The 20,342-nt window shown below is 40.2% G+C and overlaps 1 protein-coding gene across 1 annotated transcript in view; it reads left to right on the plus strand.

The window, feature by feature from the left end:
• XRN2 (5'-3' exoribonuclease 2) overlaps nt 1-20,342 on the plus strand; it is an 88,203-nt gene that overhangs the window by 36,396 nt on the left and 31,465 nt on the right. Inside the window, exons 18-24 of the mRNA XM_074949748.1 lie at nt 5,229-5,336; nt 5,418-5,507; nt 5,984-6,056; nt 16,258-16,341; nt 18,608-18,705; nt 18,794-18,873; nt 20,112-20,168. Coding sequence (XP_074805849.1) covers nt 5,229-5,336; nt 5,418-5,507; nt 5,984-6,056; nt 16,258-16,341; nt 18,608-18,705; nt 18,794-18,873; nt 20,112-20,168 — 590 coding nt within the window. The remainder of the gene's footprint in view (nt 1-5,228; nt 5,337-5,417; nt 5,508-5,983; nt 6,057-16,257; nt 16,342-18,607; nt 18,706-18,793; nt 18,874-20,111; nt 20,169-20,342) is intronic.

The following is a 20,342-nucleotide window of genomic DNA, read 5'->3' on the forward strand; positions in this document are numbered from 1 at the left end:
AAAGTCCATTTTCAGGCTCTATCGGATGTTCTTAGTCAGTTCCCAGATGCAAGGGCCCCCCAGCTTCCTCCAGAAGCCAGCTCTTGTCCATCACACCTTCCAGTCCTTTTATTCTTGAGCTGGGGTCTTTGCTCAGCTTCCCTACTGAGAGGCAGGGAAATCCATCTCCCCCTGGGTCCTTTGGTATGTCAGTGTCCTGATGATTGGGTTTTCCACTGTCTTCTCGGGTTTTCTGTTGATAAGGGGGTTGCCTCGGCCAGTCCTTTTTAATGACCCATTCAGGCTCTTGCAGCCAGGCAACACACATGCCTATGTCTATTTAGCCTGTGCTAAGGGCAAACTTAATCCTTTTTCCCCACTGGCAAGCCATGCAAAATACATAGGGAACTGAGGCACCTGTAGGATTCATAAAATATTATAGAAAATTCATGCTTAATCACAACATCAATAAGTCATTTTAATATTTTCTTACTAACGGTAGTTGAACAGCAGAGGATTGTTTCTAAGGGAATAAAAGCTGTCTGAGGTCCCTTCCAAACCTGATATTCTATGAAATGTCCGGCACTGTAAATATTTGAAGCTACCAAGCTTTTTCTTTGAATTGAGGAATATAGAAATGTAAGGGCTGGTAAAACTAATTGCAAATGAGTGAACAAAGGGGAAAGAATGCAAAATGCTTGTAAGAATTTGAGAGGTACAGAATTGTCAGTCTTCTCTGTGGACTGTAGTGATGTTTCATGAAGTGCATTATAATTGAAGTAATCTATATCTGATTTAAATCTTTTGATAATTGAGATGTCAGATTGGCAAGAGATTAGTTAGACATATTGGGGATTGTAGCAATGATGGTTAATAACTAGTTTCGTGCTCTGAGAACAAAATAAGCTGAAGTTTGTATGAAGTGGGAATAGATAGTTTAAATAATATCAAGTAGCAAAGATAGTATGCAGTGGTGTGTTTTTGTTTGTAGGGTGTGTTCTCTGTTTAGTTTTTGTTGGTGCTATTTCAGTATGAAAATATGATATGTAAGTGGTTATATTAACTAAATACAAAATTTATTACTAGTTTTTCTTGCGATTTAGATCAGTCTGCTAGGTCACTGATTTTAATTTGTATTTTAAAATGAAATACTGCATTTAGAGGTGGAGGATAGGGTGAACAGTGTTTTAGGTTTCAGTGAATCTTGAAAAAGCTTGGCATCTGGTGTGCCATTTTCACTTTCATGTAGGTAACGAGGCAGGGTGTTTTCCATTCTTTAAATTTAGAGATTGCATGACAGCTAAATATGAACGGTAGAAAACATGTTTGCAAGTTGTTGGCCAGAAATTCCTATTCCCATAAAGATGCTATTTCTTGTGCAAACACACATTGCTCATTTTAATAACTACAATCTTTTTTTTTAAATCTGAAGAGGACTGGAGTAGGCTAATTGTTAACTCTATCCGGTTTAGTTTTAAAGCGTAGCTTCTAGAAACTTAAGCTGTGTAGATGAATATGTCTTTCATAAGAACGGCCGTACTGGCTCAGACCAAAGATCCATCTAGCTCAGTATCCTGTCTTCCGACAGTGGCCAATGCCAAGTGCCCATGAGGAAATGAACAGAACAGGTAATTATCAAGTGATGTCGCCTATTCCCAGCTTCTAGCAAACAGGCTAGGGGCACCATCCCTGCCCATCCTAGCTAATAGCCACTGATGGACCTATCCTCCATTAACTTATCTAGTGTTTTTTTTAACTCTGTTATAGTCTTGGCCTTCACAAAATCCTCTGGCAAAGAGTTCCACAGGTTGACTGTGCGTCGTGTGGAAAAAATACTTCCTTTTGTTTGTTTTAAACCTGCTGCCTGTTTTCATTTGGTGGCCCCTAGTTCTTATGTTATGTGAAGAAGTAAATAGCACTTCCTTATTTACTTTCTCCACACCAGTCATGATTTTATAGACCACTACCAGATCCCCCCTTAGTCGTCTGTCTTCCGAGCTGAAAAGTCCCAGTCTTATTAATCTCTCCTCATACGGCAGCCATTCCATACCCCTAATCATTTTTGTTGCCCTTTTCTGAACCTTTTCCAAGTCCATTATATCTTTTTTTGAGATGGGGCGACCACATCTGTATGCAGTATTCAAGATGTGGGCGTACCATGGATTTATATAGAGGCAATATGATATTTTCTGTTTTATTATCTATCCCTTTCTTAATGATTCCCAACATCCTGTTCGCTTTTTTGTCCACAGGTTGACTGTGCATTGTGTGAAAAAATACTTCCGTTTGTTTGTTTCAAACCTGCTGCCTATTAATGTCATTTGGTGACCCCTAGTTCTTGTGTTATGAGAATAGTTTCAGGCAAAGAGCCCTCCTTTGGGATTTGAAAAGGATCACTTTACACTTGAAGAAGAAATGATGCTCAGGGAGACAATAGTTTAAATGTCATGAAATTCACTGGCTTACCCATAAACTGCATCAGAGGAAGAATAAAAGCAGAAGACTAGAAAAAATGGAGGTGTAAAACAATCTAACTGACAGCAATACAAAAACTTCCTTTACAGTGGAAGCGAATGGACACAGGAAGTCAATAATAGTACCACTGTTTCCACAACATAATTTGCAAATTCATGAAGGCAGGCCATTCTGAAAAGTGAACAGAGTAACCAACCCAGCAGATCAAGTCTCATTCACTTAACGTGCTCTTGTCCTTCTTCCCTGTTAAAATTCCATCAAATCAGATATGGTCTCACTCGACCTATGGAAGACCATGAAGCTGAAGTTAATTGCGTTTAAACCCATTAGGACGGTGGCATGCGACCTAGTGCCTCTTCAGACACAGGACACATGCAGAAGCAGTAGGAAAGAGAACCTGTGCTTGCTAGAAAGACGGAACAGTTTTAAGATTCAGCAGCTAGCCAAGCAGTCAGAATGGCTTTTTTCTGCAGCTAACTCTGTAAGGCTTACCACCTTCTTCAGTAATTTGAGAGACCACTTCCGTTCTTTAAGATATCACTTTCCATAGGATTTCACTCTGCGAGTGTGCAGATTTCACTCTGTGAGTCTTCCTTTGATTATCAACAGCTGACAAAAGTATCTTTTTCAGAAACTTACAAAGATTAGATTTAAAAAGGGAGCAAAGACTTTTTTTGCTTGCATCTTCAAGCTTTTTAATGGACAGTTTCACTGAATTAATCTCTTCTATATCCAACTTGCTAAGACCTGTTCAAAAGTAGGATTCTGTGTGCTGAAATGATCAAGAAATGTCAAGATTTAACTGTTCCAAACCGTTCGTTGTGACTGTTGTTCAGGTTGACTGCAATCTTATTTTGAGTTTTATACTAAAGAAGCACAGGCATACGTACAAGCAAAGTAGAATGCTGTAGAATGCTCTGATCAAAATTTTAAGTAGGAAACTTACTTGATGGTTCTTTGTTCCATCTTTTGCCTTGAGAGCATTCTTCATCACATTTACACTTGAGAGGAGAGTGAGTTGTGAGCTTTGATTGACAAAAGTTGTCCAATGACCACGTACTAATTTCCTCTCCAAAGTTGTCAATTATGCTTTTTGCTCCTTCCCAAAGTATCACATGCATCCTGGGGAGACATGACTTCATACTGAAAGGTTATATGGAATTTTAAACTTTTTGCTTAAATGGGACCAAGACGTTGAAGTCACTCAGATACCCAGATATACAGAAGATCAGTGTTGAGGGAATACCGTTTCCACGTAATTTTATCCACTTAAAGACGTTATGTAGTGAAATCTGCTACTTATTACATAATGTCTGAATACCTGTCTCTCTTATGGCTCATTTAACTAATACCAAGATAGCATCTGTCTGCCTAAGTAATGTTTCCATACTTGATATTTGCAGGATGCAACATGGAGTTCCGTTCACACCTTTACAAACACTATTTTGTTTTATGACCTCTCAAGTGGATACCATAAGAGGGCAGCTTAGCAATCACTATTTATCTAGAACACCTCAGCCTGCCATCTTGGGGAAGGTATTGGATATGTAGAAGCCACCTCACATATGATTGAGAAGAGGTTACTTGTAACTAGTTCTAAGATAGTTGCCTACACACATTCATACTTCCCTCCTGCCTTATCCTCTTAGATACCGTGGCAGTTGGGGCTGCATGCCCCTCCTACAGCTGTGGCTACCAAACATTCAGTGTTGCAAGGAAGGCTTGCGGCATGGCTTTTTAGAAGGTTCTGAAACTCTGTTGTTCCAGACGCACATCGCTCTAGGGAATATGCAGAAACTACACGCAATAGTAACTACTTCTGGTTAAGTGACCTCTGCTCATTCTAACATACAAACTGCAGACAAAGTACACACAGCCAAGGATTAAGAACTAGGACTAGAACTACATATGTGCTTCTATGCATTTTGAGGAGAGGGGGAGTATGCCAGTAATGTAGGAGAAGTCATACTTTCATGAGTAAGGTCGCTACTTTGGCAAGAGTGGCTGTTGGAATACTGTTCAGAGAACCTCTTCTGGATCTGTTTGTGGATGAAGCAGTTCTGTCTCTGGTAACAGGCACAAAGGGATGTGTTGACTTAAGACTTTGTCTCAAAAGTTCTTCAGGAAGTCCCTGCAGTCTCCTTCACTGCCCATTGAGTTTAACCACATAGCCTTCTGCTGAATTCTTGGGACACATCTGTTCAGCCTTGACCTGAACTCTGGTGGAGTAGCCCAATTTCAAAAGAGATTTAGAACTCTTTCCTCAGTGAACCTGGGAGGTAACTTTCCCAGTTCTGCGACTAAGGACATGAATCTGTCATGCAGGTCATGGATTCAGTGACTTTCCAGGACCTCTGTGACTTCTGGGGCAGGAGTAGCAGCCTCAAGGTTGGAACAGTGGCTGGGGTTGGATCAGCAACCCTGGGGCTGGAGCAGCAGCGGTCAGCCCCTCCCACAGGAGCAGCAGCAGGGCTGGGGCAGCTGCAAGCCTCTGGCAGTGCTCTGTTTTGTCTGTTTTCCCCACCCCGGTATTTTTAGTAAAAGTCAGGGACAGGTCACGGGCTTCCATGAATTTTTGTTTATTGCCGCAACCTGTCCCTGACTTTTACTAAAAATACCCTTGACAGATCTTAACTTTATCCATGACATGGCTATAACATTGGTGCTCACACTGGGTTAAGTTTAGTCATCTTTCGATAGCCACTAATAGTATATGTGACTATTTAGCTCTTCTGAGCTGTATCATTTATTAGTCTCTTGTCTTGCAAAACTAGGGTTGTGCTTCCTGGAAGTGGTACTATCCTTTCCATTATGCGCCATTTGCCTCTGACTTTGAAGGTATTGCAGACCTGCCCTCAGACTTTGAAAAGGGTACAAAACCGGTAAGAGACATTCATTTATTATTCTGTCTTTTAATAGGTTATTGGAAGTCACTCACATTTTTCCCTTCTTTGTTTTGGCAGTTCAGACCACTTGAACAACTCATGGGAGTATTTCCTGCTGCTAGTGGTAACTTTCTACCACCAACATGGCGGAAGCTCATGACGGATCCAGTAAGAATCCTCTCTTTCTGCTACTGGTTTGTTTTAAAGGAATAATACTGACCGGGGAAAGTAACAATTTTACTTGTCTGGTCATACAGCTTTGTGAAACTTGAATCTTTTTGTTTCAAATGTTTGAATATATTAAATGACTTTTCCTGACCTCATTTCCTTAGAGCAAATCCAAAATCTACTCTGCTTCCAAGAAACCCTGCAAATTATTCCAGAGGCGGAGGCCTAGCTCCATTCTCCTGAATTCCCCCAAAATCCTATCCTGCTTGTCTTGTTTTGTCAATCCTTGACTCTCTGTTGGGTTTGTGGGGTTCTCCTGCGGCCTTCTAGCTTGGATGGTATTTTATAATACAGTGTATTCCTTTTCATTAGCCATATTGAACAGTTTTGTGTTAAGCAGGATAAGAAACAGAGAACGTTCATCCAGCTATATGCAGATTTGTTTCTAATGGTCTTTTGATTTTTCTCAAATGCAGGAATCAAGTATAATTGACTTCTACCCTGAAGATTTTGCTATTGATTTGAATGGGAAGAAATTTGCTTGGCAAGGTGAAATTTAAGATCTTTCTCTATTTGAACTTGAAACCTTAATCTTCATTTTGGGGGATGTCTGAAAAAGGTGAACAAAATAGGAAAGGATTTTAATTAGATAATGATTAATGAGGTTTACTGTCATATTTGAATGCATTATTTAAGGAAGGAAAGAGCATTTTACAGCAGATTTTTAAAAAAATAAATTCATGTGAAGAGCAAATTATGATTCAGTAACTGATCCAGGATTAGCAATGATTAATAGTAATTTTAGCAGTCATTCTGAACCAGTTAATTTTGGCCAGAAATAGATTAATCATTTTTCTATTCTTTATCAGCCTTACTATATAATTATGTCTTTTGTCTCCTTTGCATTTAATTAATGGATCGTATTCTGTTCAATCAGTAGTTCATTAGTTCCTTGTGAACAATGCTGTAGGCAATAGAGAAACGTTTCAGGTACATACAAACTAAGAATGAAGAAATAATAATATTTAGTACTTAATGTAGTCTTTTTTTCTTTAAAGTATTAGTTGTATTATTCTGTCAATATTTAAATTAGGTGTTTTGCCAGTTTAATACAACATTGCCCTCCCATGATACCTCTAGTCAATTGCGTGCTCTCCGTCATTGTAGTGTCCTCCCAGGTGTCCAAAAATAGAAATAACAAAACATCCTTTTCTTTCCTAGTTAATCTAATTCGTATAGAATAACTCAGTTTATTTAGTTGGTCTACTAATTCTGGATGCTGCTAATGATTTTGTTCTATAAGAAATGGTGATCCCTAGTATGGCTAGAAATGATTCCTATGCATATTGCTGACGTTAGACAATAGTGAGGAAAAAATACAAGTCCCCGTGGTGCAAATAGGTGTGCAGAGACTTTTCCCCAAGCTCTGGAGTGTGTACTCCCAGATCTAGATCTCCACTGTCCTCTCCCTTTTCACCTCCAGCGGGTTCATGCACTTTCTCTGACTCACCACCTTTCCATCTGTAGCCCCCTCCAAGCTTATGTGGGCATGATAAGGCCTAGAGGAGGTGAGATCTGGTTGCTGTCTAATGGAGAGAGGTGCTCAGATTTGCAACAGAGATTGGAATGGTGTTTGTGATGGAAATTCAGGGTGACTTGGTCAGGTAGTAGCAATGTTCTAAATGCTGCTTGAATATGGTGGATCTAGAGCTAGACTGGACTTATTCAAAGACGATGCCCAGATTACAGGTCTGAGCGACTGGGAAGATCATGTTGTCCATGGTGACAGAGATCATCAAGGGATGGGGCAGGACACCAAGAGCACAGTTTTGTGTGAAGACTTGGGCAACCATGAGGGGATGTCAAAAAGACAGGCAGGGACATGCGTTTGAATGGAGAGTGGAGAGGTAGGTTTGAGAGTTATCTGCGCAAAGTTGATAGTCAAAGTCATTCAAGTGAATAAGATTGCCACTGAGGGAGCACAGAGAGAGAAAGAAGAGAAGGCATGGAAGATAGCCTGTTGGATAGTTACCAAAAATTGAAGGGAGATAAAAAGAACCTTCCAAATGAAACACTGAAAGCGTTGTTAGAGAGGTGAGCGGAGAACAAGGAGAGGACAGTCATGAAAGCCAAATGCAGACACGATTTCAAGAAGGGGGATATCCTTGTAGGCACCTGATAGATCAAGTAGGATGAGGATGATATATAGGGTCTAGGATTTGCTCAGAAAGAGGCTCTTACTGATTTTAGTGAGTTTCACAGGAGTGGATAGGAATTGAGGCTCTATTTGTGAGCCTCTAGAAAGAAAAGTGAGAGAGTGGTTGTAGATTTCAAGGAGTTTGCAGACGAAGGGGTGAAGACAGTGGCTGTTTGGACAACAGCTCGAAGATGAGTTGTGGGAGTCAAGTGTGCATTCTCTTATAACAGAGGCCAAAACAAGCTGCTTATTGGAGGGGAAGGAACCTGATGAAAGTGGGAGGCTCAGAAGAGTCTATGAAAAGAGAGAAGGGATAATACTAATACCAACAGATAATGCAAAAATAAAGTAAGAAAATTGATCCTTTTTAATATTAGAAACATCTTAATAGGGCAGCTAAGTTAAATGCTACATGTAAGCATCTAGTTATTTCTTACTATGGAATTGTGCCAAAAATATCTTCAGGCCATGTTTTGTTTTTTGGTTGACTCTATTGCATCTTTGACTACACATTTTTTAGGCATGGTCCTGCAAATCTTCACCACAAAAAAAAAAAATAATAATAATTAAAATAAAAAAAAATCTAAGGATGGAAATTTACTACAAGACAGGTATTTTAGAGGCTTGTCAATCAACGTGATTTTCAAGGACTATTGGCAAGTTAGTGTCAATCTTGAAGAGTTTTAAATCCTCTGTTTAAATTGACTTCTCCTGATTGTACATGATCTTGTTAATTCATCATGTAGGATTGGCAGTGCTGTTGCAGTTGAGGATTTGATTTTTGGAGAACTTGGATCTAAGCAGAGAGTTGCAAATATCTTTGAAATCACTAGTTTCATACATCACTTCTTGTGATTTTTGGTGGTGTTTAGATAGGCTTGAACTCTTTCTGGTAACTTTGATTCTGTTTTGGAAAAGTAACTTTAACTTTATTATGTAGATTGACTGACACTGTAAAATATCCATAGCTAGAAGAATGAGATGTCAAATATTTTGGTAAGATTAAATCAAAGTATATGACATAATGTTGATAAATTATAGGGAATCCCTGTTAACTGCTTTTCTTAGGAGGTAACGTGCAGCAGTATTAAGAAGGAACCTTTTCCTACCAATGTCTCCCCTTCCATGTGCTGTAACTCTAGTTACTTCTTAAGACCAAAGGTCCATCTACCCCAGTATCCTGTCTTCCTACAGTGGCCAATGCCAGGTGCCTCAGAGGGAATGAACAGAGCAGGTAATCATCAAGTGATGCATTCCCTGTCACCCACTCCCAGCTTCTGGCAAACAGAGGCTAGGGACATCATCCCTGCCCATCCTGGCTAATAGCCATTGATGGACCTATCCTCCATGAACTTATCTAATTCTTTTTTGAACCCTGTTATAGTCTTGGCCTTCACAGCATCCTCTAGCAAAGAGTTCCACAGGTTGACTGTGCGTCGTGTGGAAAAAATACTTCCTTTTGTTTGTTTTAAACCTGCTGCCTGTTTTCATTTGGTGGCCCCTAGTTCTTATGTTATGTGAAGAAGTAAATAGCACTTCCTTATTTACTTTCTCCACACCAGTCATGATTTTATAGACCACTACCAGATCCCCCCTTAGTCGTCTCTCTTCCGAGCTGAAAAGTCCCAGTCTTATTAATCTCTCCTCATACGGCAGCCATTCCATACCCCTAATCATTTTTGTTGCCCTTTTCTGAACCTTTTCCAAGTCCATTATATCTTTTTTTGAGATGGGGCGACCACATCTGTATGCAGTATTCAAGATGTGGGCGTACCATGGATTTATATAGAGGCAATATGATATTTTCTGTTTTATTATCTATCCCTTTCTTAATGATTCCCAACATCCTGTTCGCTTTTTTGACTGCCGCTGCACATTGAGCGGATGTTTTCAGAGAACTCTCCACAATGACTCGAAGATCTTTCTTGAGTGGTCACAGCTAATTTAGACCCCATCGTTTTATTTGTATAGTTGGGATTATGTTTTCCATTGTGCATTACTTTGCATTTGTCAACACTGAATTTCATCTGCCACTTTGTTGCCCAGTCACCCAGTTTTGAGACATCCTTTTGTAGCTCTTTGCAGTCAGTTTTGGACTTAACTATCTTGAGTAGTTTTGTATCATCTGCAGATTTTGCCACCTCACTGTTTACCCCTTTTTCCAGATCATTTATGAATATGTTAAATAGGACTGGTCCCAGTACAGACCCCTGAGGGACACCACTATTTACCTCTCTCCATTCTGAAAACTGATCATTTATTCCCAGCCTTTGTTTCCTATCTTTTAACCAGTTACCAATCTGTGAGAGAACCTTCCCTCTTAATCCATGACTTAAGAGCCTTTGGTGAGGGACCTTGTCAAAGGCTTTCTGAAAATCTAAATACGCTATACCTACTGCGTCCCCCTTATCCACATGCTTCTTGATCCCCTCAAAGAATTCTAGAAGATTGGTGAGGCTTTACAAAAACCACGTTGACTATTCCTCAACAAATTATGTTCACCTATGTGTCTGACAGTTTTGTTCTTTACTATAATTTCAACCAGTTTGCCTGGTACTGAAGTCAGACTTACCTCTGGAGCCCTTTTTAAAAATTGGCGTCACATTAGCTATCCTCCAGTTATTTGGTACAGAAGCTGATTTAAATGATAGGTTACAGACGACAGTAGTCCTGCAATTTCACATTTGAGTTCCTTCAGAAGTCTTGGGTGATACCATCTGGTCCTGGTGACTTATTACTGTTTAAGCTGTAGCTCACGAAAGCTTATGCTCAAATAAATTGGTTAGTCTCTAAGGTGCCACAAGTACTCCTTTTCTTTTTGTGAATACAGACTAACACGGCTGTTACTCTGAAACCTGTTGTTACTGTTTAGTTTATCAATTTGTTCCAAAACCACCTCTAATGACAGTTCAATCTGGGACAGTTCCAAACCTGAGCCATTCTTTTTAGGTGACAAATCTAAGGGAGTCTCCCTCACCTCCTCAACTGTGAAGACCAATGCAAATAATTCATTTAGTTTCTCCATAATGGCCTTATCATCCTTGAGTGCTCCTTTAGCATCTCGATCGTCCAGTGGCCCCACTGGTTGTTTAGCAGGGTTCCTGCTTCTAGTGTACTTAATTTTTGTTGCTATTACTTTTTGAGTCTTTGGCTAGCTGTTCTGCAAATTCTTTTTTGGCCGTCCTAATTATATTTGTACACTTCATTTGCCAGAGTTTATGCTCCTTTCTATTTCCCTCATTAGAATTTAACTTCCACTTATTAAAGGATGCCTTTTTGCCTCTCACTGCTTCTTTTACTTTGTTGTTTAGCCACGTTGGCTCTTTTTTGGTTCTCTTACTATGTTTTTTAATTTGGGGTATACATTTAAGTTGAGCCTCTATTATGGTGTCTTTAAGAAGTTTCCATGCAGCTTGCAGGGATTTTACTTTTGGTGCTGAACCTTTTAATTTCTGTTTAATTAACCTCATTTTTGTGTAATTCCCCTTTCTGAAATTAAATACTACAATGTTGGGTTGCTGGGGTGTTTTCCTTGCCACAGGGATGTTAATTTTAATTATATTATCGTCACTGTTGCCAAGCGGTCCAGCTACTTTCACCTCTTGGTCCTGATCCTGTGCTCCACTTAGGACTAAATCAAGAATTGACTCTCCTCTTGTGGGTTCCAGGACTAGCTGCTCCAAGAAGCAGTCATTTAAGGTGTCAAGAAACTTTATCTCTGCATCCCTTCCTGAGGTGATATGTATCCAGTCAGTATGGGGATAGTTGAAATCCCCCATTATTGTTGAGTTTTTTATTTTAATAGCCTCTAATCTCCCTGAGCATTTCACAGTCAATATCACCATCCTGGTCAGGTGGTCTGTAATGTATCCCTACTGCTATATTATTATTCAAGCATGGAATTACTATTCATAGAGATTCTGTGGTACAGTTCGGTTCATTTAAGATTTTTTTTTTCTTCATTTGATTCTGTTTTCTTTCACATATAGTGCCACTCCCCCACGATCACAACCTGTTCTGTCCTTCCAATGTATATTTGTACCCTGGTATTACTGCGTCCCATGGATTATCCTCATTCCACCAAATTTCAGTGATACCAGTTATGTCAATATCCTCATTTAATATGAAGCACTCTAGTTCACCCATCTTATTATTTAGACTTCTAGCATTGGTATATAAGCACTTTAAAAACTTGTCACTTTTTAGCTGTCTGCCATTACGTGATGTAATTGAATGGGACTTTTTTTCTTTTGACTGTTTCTCATCAGATCCCACCTATATTTTATTATCATCCATCCTCTACTCCTTATTAGAACATAGGGAATCTCCATTTATAGATCCTTCCCTAAGGGATGTCCAGACCACCTGCACCTCCGCAGCTGTGGGCTTTTCCCCCAGCCCTTAGTTTAAAAACTGCTCTACGACCTTTTAATGTTAAGCACCAGCAATCTGGTTCCATTTTGGTTTAGGTGGAGCCCATCCTTCCTTTATAGGCTCCCCCTTTCCCAAAAGCGTCCCCAGTTCCTAATAAATCTAAACCCCTCCTCCCTACACCATTGTCTCATCCACGCATTGAAACCCTGCAGTTCTGCCTGTCTAACTGACCCTGCGCATGGAACTGGAAGCATTTCAGAGAATGCTACCATGGAGGTCCTGACCTTCAGTCTCTTACCTAGCAGCCTAAATTCGGCCTGCAGGACCTCTCTCCTATCCTTCCCTATGTCATTGGTACCTACATGTACCATGACCACTGGCTCCTCCCCAGCACTACATATAAGCCTATCTAGATGTCTCGAGAGATCTGCAACCTTTGCACCAGGCAGGCAAGTCACCATTCAGTTCTCCTGGTCATCGCATACACAGCTATCTTATGTTTCTGATGATCAAATCGCCCATTACTAATACCTGTCTCTTCCTAATAACTGGAGTTTCCTCCCCTGGAGAGGTATCCTCGGTGCGAGAGGATGCCACAACATCATCTGGAAGGAGGATCCCAGCTTTGGGATTGTTTCCCTCTGCTCCAGTTGGATGTTCTCCTTCCCTGAGGTTTCCATCCTCTTCAACAGCCCAGAGGCTATTAAACCCGGGTGGTGGGACCATTCTACAATGTCCTGGAAAGTCTCATAGTTGTACCTCTCTGTCTCCCTTAGCTCCTCCAGCTTTTTACTCGAAGCTGTTGATTCTGGGTTAAGTTGACAACCTAAAACAATGGAAGATGATGTTTCATGTAGCTTGCCAGAGTTTTCAATGTTCTGTAATCCTTGCTTTGTAACTTTTTAAAAAGCCGAGTTGTATTATAAATTGCTTGTTCTGGATTAGCATCTGGCATTCTCATATTTAAGAGAGAATTGTATGCAGGAAGTATTTTTAAGACTAGGAATAGATTGATCTTCTTGATCAAAAAAGCATCTAGCAATCCTTTATTTTTAACTTATGCTTTTCAATATTCCTCTTAAAGATGTACCTATATTTTAAAAAGTGAATATTCATCCTTCAGTTTTGCTGGATTACTTTTATCCTCAAAGATTAATTGAAATATTTTAAATTTGTCTTGCAATAAGGGATTACCATTGTTTCACCTCAGAAGTGGCTGCATTTCAGTTGGTTTTAACTTGGAAATACCTGCTTTTATTTGTTTCATGGCCTGCTCCTATCTTTTTGGATGTGTTTTGTTATGAGATTTGAGTAATATTTTGTTTGATTAGACTTGAACATAATGGTTGTACGAGGCATATGAGAAATATATATTTAAATAATAAAGCGAACTAAAGATGTCATTCAGGAAGGAAAACAATGTCAGATTAGATTTCTCCAGACTGATTCCCCCACATCTACAACCTAAAGTTTCTATAACTTGTAGGTCTTTAGAATCTAATCAAGTAGGAATATCTGTGGAGAACCATACAGTAGAATTGGTAATGATAAAAATACCAAGTCATGAGAAAATCGATATACTTTTAAGCGACCACAGCCTCCTGGTTGGGAAGCACTTGAGTGTACAATGTTGGCGGAGATCAAAGGCAACCAAGTCTAACAAAACTAATAGAGTGACTTCAGCTACTCAAATATAAATTGGTCAAATGTCACACTGAGGCAAAATTTCAAAAAGAAATTTCTTGCCACCTCTAATTGCTTCTCAGAAAAGCCAATTTTAGATCACATAAAAGGCTGTTCTCAACTTAGTTCGATGGAATGCAAAGGGGTGGTACAGGAAATAACCATAGGAGCCACTAAGTACATTGCTCAGCAAAATGGGATCTTAATCTTGACTAGGGCCTCCATTTTCTCTTGGAGTACATATAATGGATAATATGGATGGTCTTTAATGTTTCTAATGATACTTTGCTGTATCACCTGTTTCACTGAACCTGAATGATCTCCTTTACTGCTGTCTTCCAGTGGCTAGATCAATTTGGATAAGGTAGAATTGATACTCTCTGGCAGAGGGAAATCATTTTGAGTATATACCAGAAGCGGTGGCTATCTGCAATGGAGGTTTATGTAATGCAATCCGAGTCTTACCAATTTGCTCTTTATTCCTGGATTCATGTGTGTTGGTGATTTTATTTAAGCCTCTTCTGCTGTGCCTGGCCACAAGGTTGCTGCTTTTCCTCCTGGTTTCAGACCTCACTGGAGTTATCCTTTATTTCCATGCTTTTCTTGCTTCAAGGCTGTACTACCATAGCGTCAGGGCTAGACCACTACAACATGGTGTACGCTAGGCAGTTCTTGGAAACTTCAGTTAGTACGGAAGGGCAGGTTGTCTGTCTTTTAAATAATCCTCACTGACTTGGAGCATATGTATATTGTGCTACCAATCCTATTCTGGCTGAGAATTTGCTTTCAGGGTATGAGTCAAGCAGCTTGGAGTTTGCTCCTGCTCGGCTCGTTCCAGCCGCTTTTCACAGTGCGGTGCAAAACAGTGGATCTTTGTTCAGTCATTCTACTAACTATAGGTGTATAAATCCCCTTAATTAGTCTCTTGCAGTTTGTTCTCCTAGTTGTTACTCTTTGCACACATGCACCCTCCCCCTGGTTCTGATCCATTCAGGGAAGTGGACTTGCTTGCTTTGGAGGGGCATGATGTGTTAACCTTGAACTGAACTATGTAAAGGATGCTTCTGTGGTAATGGGTACCTGTAACCGTGCAATGCCATGTGTTACTATGAATCAGAGTTTTAAGTCTTATTTCCAAAATTGTCCAGATTTTAAAAAATTAATCTTTAGTATTTACTTTGCTAAACTGAATTAATGTTTTTAAATGAAATAATTACTTCAAAAAGTTAAGATTCCTGTATTAAGTATATAGCATTTCATTTCTGTCTTTCGCGGAGCATGGTTATAATCAAAGTGACTAAAATTGGGATTCCATATATATTTTCTGACTTCTGTATACTACTTTATTAAAATAAAATTAAATGTCAACATTGCAAACACAGCATGAAATCTGAAAAATCAAGCTATTCTTGTATATAACATATAATGATAACATGTAAAAATAGATGCAATATAAAAATGACTCTAGGATTGCTGCTCTCACAATTCAGGGACACTGCACCTGTATTCCCCCTCTGCGGTCTACCATGGGCACCTGCTTTTAGGCTCCTGAGCCATCACCTCTCTTGGGCAGAGACTTGCATCTCTGCCTTCTCATTGGGGTTTTTCCAGGCTTCCAGTCTCCTTCCTACAGGGATTTCTATAGAAAATCAGACTGCCAAAGCAGTCCTGCTTTGCCTTCTCCTCAGAGGCTTTAAACAGTGTGATTAGCCATCGTTTTAAGTTACCACACAGCTTTTCCTAAGCAAGCACACTTACTCTGAAGGTGAAAGCATTACAGAGAAAACATTAAAACAATAAAAGAACCTGCACGCGTGTTAATAAGCTTATCAGAGATCACCCCTCCCACCCCCATTTCCACAAGTGCTCTGATCAGTGTCAGTCTTTCCAACCCTTCCCTAAGGATTGGGACCTTCCCTTTGGATAGAAGGTCCTGTCCATTTGCTGGATCAGAAGGAAGTCCCTGAGTCATTTTAAACTCAGGCTGTTTATCTTTGTCTGTTGTCTTTGTCCTTTGGAGAATCCATTTTAAACTTGTATCGGCAAGTCTCCCTAGGAGGGTGGTACCTGTCTGGAGGTGTTACAACCTGAGTGAATTTGCCTAATCACCCCACCCCCGCTACTGTTCTTAATTCCTGGAGGGGCTCCCCTATTGAATCACATGCAGTCCTTGGCCCACAATGATACAAACTTAATTCAGTAAGGTACTGTAGAAAATTGCCGTATTTGTCAAAGCTGCTTTTGTGGTGGTGGGTCTTTTTTTTTTTTTTTAAACCCTTTTTTTCTAAAGTATTTGGAAAATTCTGGAACAAATGAATTACATTTTTTTACGATGTTGACTGAATCCTTTTGACTATTGCTTTGAATTTTTACACTGAAAGGGAGAAAAAAAAAAACCATTTAATCTTTCGCTGTTAGATAAGCAGGGTAACTTGGTGGCTTAGCTCAATGACTGTGAAAGTTTTGCATCTTTAACTAATAGCATGTTTTAATTAGGTGTTGCTCTGCTGCCATTCGTTGATGAGCGCCGTCTGAGAGCTGCTCTGGAAGAGGTTTACCCTGACCTCACTCCCGATGAAAGTAAGAATTATGATATTTCATTATGATGACTGTGATCGTTAAGGCTTTCATTGTTAGTGTACTTATCGTTCATGCAGTATTAAAACTCAAATGAACAGGGTATAATAGATGGCTGCTATTGATTTCCTTATGTCAAACTGCAGCCTTTGCTCCGCAAATAATTCAGTGGCTTGTAAATGGAGTGATCTTTGCTGTAAAAACAGAATTATCAGACTTCACTTGCACTTATTTAAATTAAGCAGATCCATAGCAGAATGTTAACACAATCTAATTTTCAAGTTATTGTATGAAATGATTCAGCTGGTACGCCCTGCGTGAATGAGTAATTGCTAAATGAACACATTTTAATCAAAAGAATGCACTCAGTTATTCTCTGTGGTGAGACTGGTAAAACCAAATGGGGAATATACCTGTCCTCTGTCCACTGGGCAGTTTGTGTCCAATCAGGATACAGGAATTTTCATGACCAGCTTCTAAGCTCCATGTAGGTGGATTCTTCCAGGTGAAGTGCCAGCTCAAGGTGGCTTTTTCAGCCTGTCTCTGTCTTCAGGGTGGAAAGCCAGGATAAGAAGCTGGGAGGAGGAAAAAAAGTCAGTCAGGAACTATAGACTCTGCCCTGGTGTCAGTGCCACCCTTCAGCTTCTTGTTGTGGTCCTGTTTATGAACAGAGTTCATTAGGTCCACATTGCTACAAGCTTCCCTGGTGGCTTCAATATGACTGGGAATGGGGCTGGCGCAGGTGCTCTCACAGCAGTTCAGGAAGCATACCCTCCATAGGGTGGGACATCTCTCAGTTGACCACCATGCCCGAGTACAGGAGGAGGGGAAAAGTAGTTTGGAGGAGGATGTCAAGATTACCTTTTCCCGCACTAACCTCCTAGAGAGACTAAATCCAAGGGCCTTATTCTGACTCAGCCAAGCTTATGCAGTTTCCCTCCCGATGCTCCAAAAGGGGGTAAGTGGGAGCTTTACCAGCCTCCTCTCAGCTTGCTTTCTCTTCTGTCCCTCTTCCATCCTATCATGGGACTCCTCTGCCATAGGTGGCTGTTATAACCTGTGTTTATCTCCCCCCGTCCCTCCAGGGGATGGATGAATTGGCCAAAGACTGGGAAGGCTCTTCCTCTTCCCTTTCCCAGTCCTTACCCCCCTTTTAGAATTTACAGGTGGTCTCACTAGATGCACGGACCTATCCAGTGTCTCATGGCATTGACTCAAAATCTCTCCTATTAAGCAAAGGGTCCATGAAGAAAACTAATTCAGAATCCTTTCCATGCATCTCACTATCATCCAGATAGTAGTGAAAGACTGCTTCGTCCTGAACACAGCAGCTGCCATTCTTACATTTTCAAAAGAATTAGTCATAAGTAAACTTTTCATGCCCGCCTGGTTCTGCACCTGAAGATGGATTTGATAGTGCATCTCAGTCCAAGCCTCTTCCCTCTCTGGCACTCTTTTTGGACAGAGATAAAAGCACCTGGGTGCAAACAATACCACAGAGGGGAAAAGGTGTTTCCATCCTTGGAAAAAATCCTGAAACTTGGGTCAGTCATCAGAGGCCCAGGGAAGCCTCAACACATCTGTTTGATCCTACATAGACACAATTCCATTCTCGGACCTTCCAGCATTTCCTCCTGGGAGCCTTCTGGATGCCAGGGGAGAAGAACCTAGAAACCTGCGTTCAGATCCTAGTCATGGTGAAGAAATTACTTTTATGGGCTAGTCAGGGTAAAGATCCCTTTTTAGGACCCCTCCCTGCTTTCATATTGCTCTGCATTTCGGCCTATTGGGTGGAAAGTTAGGGCATACTACACACTAGTCTGCCCTTATCCTGTAGGGACCTATCTGTATTTTGCAGCTTTGGAAGCCATTAACCAAGGAGACTGCCTACACAAACAGATAGTCAGAGCTAATCATGAGCTCCGAATTGTGACTGGATATCTCCTTCCTGATGGACAGAGGATAGGGCCACATTGATTTGTTTGTACAAGTGTGGTCACACCATTGCAAATAATTAGCAGATGAGAAATATTTCCTTGAAAAGAGACCCATATCCCCCTCAAAAGTGCAAGCCATAGAGAAGAATTTGGACTTATATCAATGGAGTGTGCATTACAGTCTCTCCTTAACAGAAACGAAACTTTCAGTAGAAAATTAGTGAACTACTGCAGACACCTGTCAACACAATGGTGCTATCTTGGCATATTTTGCTGCTTTAAGTCTTCTTCATGCTGAATTATCAGGCAATTTCTCCTTTCTCCTATTCTAGACCGAAGAAATAGTCTTGGTGGTGATGTTATGTTTGTTGGGAAACATCACTTGCTTTGTGACTTTGTATTAGAACTGTACAAATCCAGTAGCACAGAGGTATGTTACATTTGTTCTAAGATTATTGTATTTGTGGGAGGGAGCAGTCTGGTTGTCTGCATCAGCTGAAAAAACATTTTTTCTGTAGCCAGTGGATATACCCCCTGAACTGTGCCATGGAATCCAGGGAAAACTTACTCTGAATGAAAATGCAGTTCTTCCAGATCAGTGAGTATAGCTTTCAGTCTGAGTTGTTCGCCGCTGAAGGATACTTTCTTTAGCTGTGTCTAAACTAAAACAAAACTCCCCCACTCCCCAACAAAAACCCAGAAAAATCTGATGTCTCTAAATACTTGGCTTTGGAATTAAGTACTGTTTCCATTAGAGTTCAAAGAAGGTTGCTTGCTATTATCCACATAAAACTTCAGCTAGTGTTTATGGTTTTCCAGTCCCATTGCATTGCTCTGCTTCGGAAGGGTTTGGCTTAAGAGCACTGGAAGGTAGTGGGCTTAACATGCTTGAGAAAGTGTCTTCATTACTTATGAAATCAACAGACGTCATCTTAGTTTCAGTATTTGCCTTCCAAGAGAGATTGTTCTTATGTATTTGATATTAAGAGAATACTGTGCACCACGTACTATATGATAAACTTTAACAGGTGAAGAGCTAGTGGGGGTGGAGGGAGTTCATAAGTGGGCCTACTGTCTTCAATAACCTCATGTTGTTTGGGTCTCTGATTATCTTTCAGCAAATCAGGGGAATCTTGTTCCAGTCTGATGTTGAGGTTTCAGCACTGTGTGCTTTATTGGATCATGGCCATCTATATCATGCCCATAAATATCATTTATATCATTTGTCTTCATACTATTGTTGAATTCATGTTTTCTGAGGGTAGTAATAATACACACAAGCCTATGCCTTGATTTACTGAAGTTGCAGTTTTTGGTCAAAAGGAACTAACAAGTAGATGGTGATCACCATGCCCAATCAGGGAGTACATAGCACTTGCTGATGACTTAAAGGTTGATCCAGTAAGCTATGTAGTATTCTTAAATCAGTTACTGGTAGGAGCATGAACCAGGGAGTGGGGCTTTTATTTCTGTTATCTTCAGAGAAGGAGAATACTTCTGATTAATAACAAAGGCAGTTACCTTCTGTGTGTCAAGTTGTTGACTACTTGGATTAAAGGGGCACAGTTTAGCTATCTAATCAGGGAGAGGTATGATAGAACTGTGCACCCAATGAATTATACTTTAATTAGAAAGGAAACCCTTGCATCTTTTGGAAACTGCTGTTAAAAAGATGTAAGAACAGCTAGCCATAGTTTTAATTGTAAAGCAAGACAATTCTTCAAAACTTCAGTTTGTGTGGGTTACAGACTGCTTTGTTCAGACAGGAACATGTGAATTATGGTAACAGTCTCAAATTAAGGAAAATGAAGTTGGTAATTTTTTTCCTTTCATTAGGACAGTAGAGTCTCCTGTTCCATTGTTGCGTGATCTGACACCGAATTCTTCCATCAGGTGAGTTAATGTTGTGTGAATGTACTGGTGGTTGTGGGGTGTTTTGTTTTTCTGCTTATTGAAATGTATCAATCCGGGGTCCAGTGTAATCTGGGGTTCTGTAGCTGTTGAACTTGCTACAGAATCAGCTCCTTGTCATAGATTGCTTCAGAATCTAATCTCTTACGCAAGTGA

Source organism: Natator depressus, chromosome 3 (assembly GCF_965152275.1).
Source record: "Natator depressus isolate rNatDep1 chromosome 3, rNatDep2.hap1, whole genome shotgun sequence".
In the NCBI taxonomy this organism is placed as follows: Eukaryota; Metazoa; Chordata; order Testudines; family Cheloniidae; genus Natator; species Natator depressus.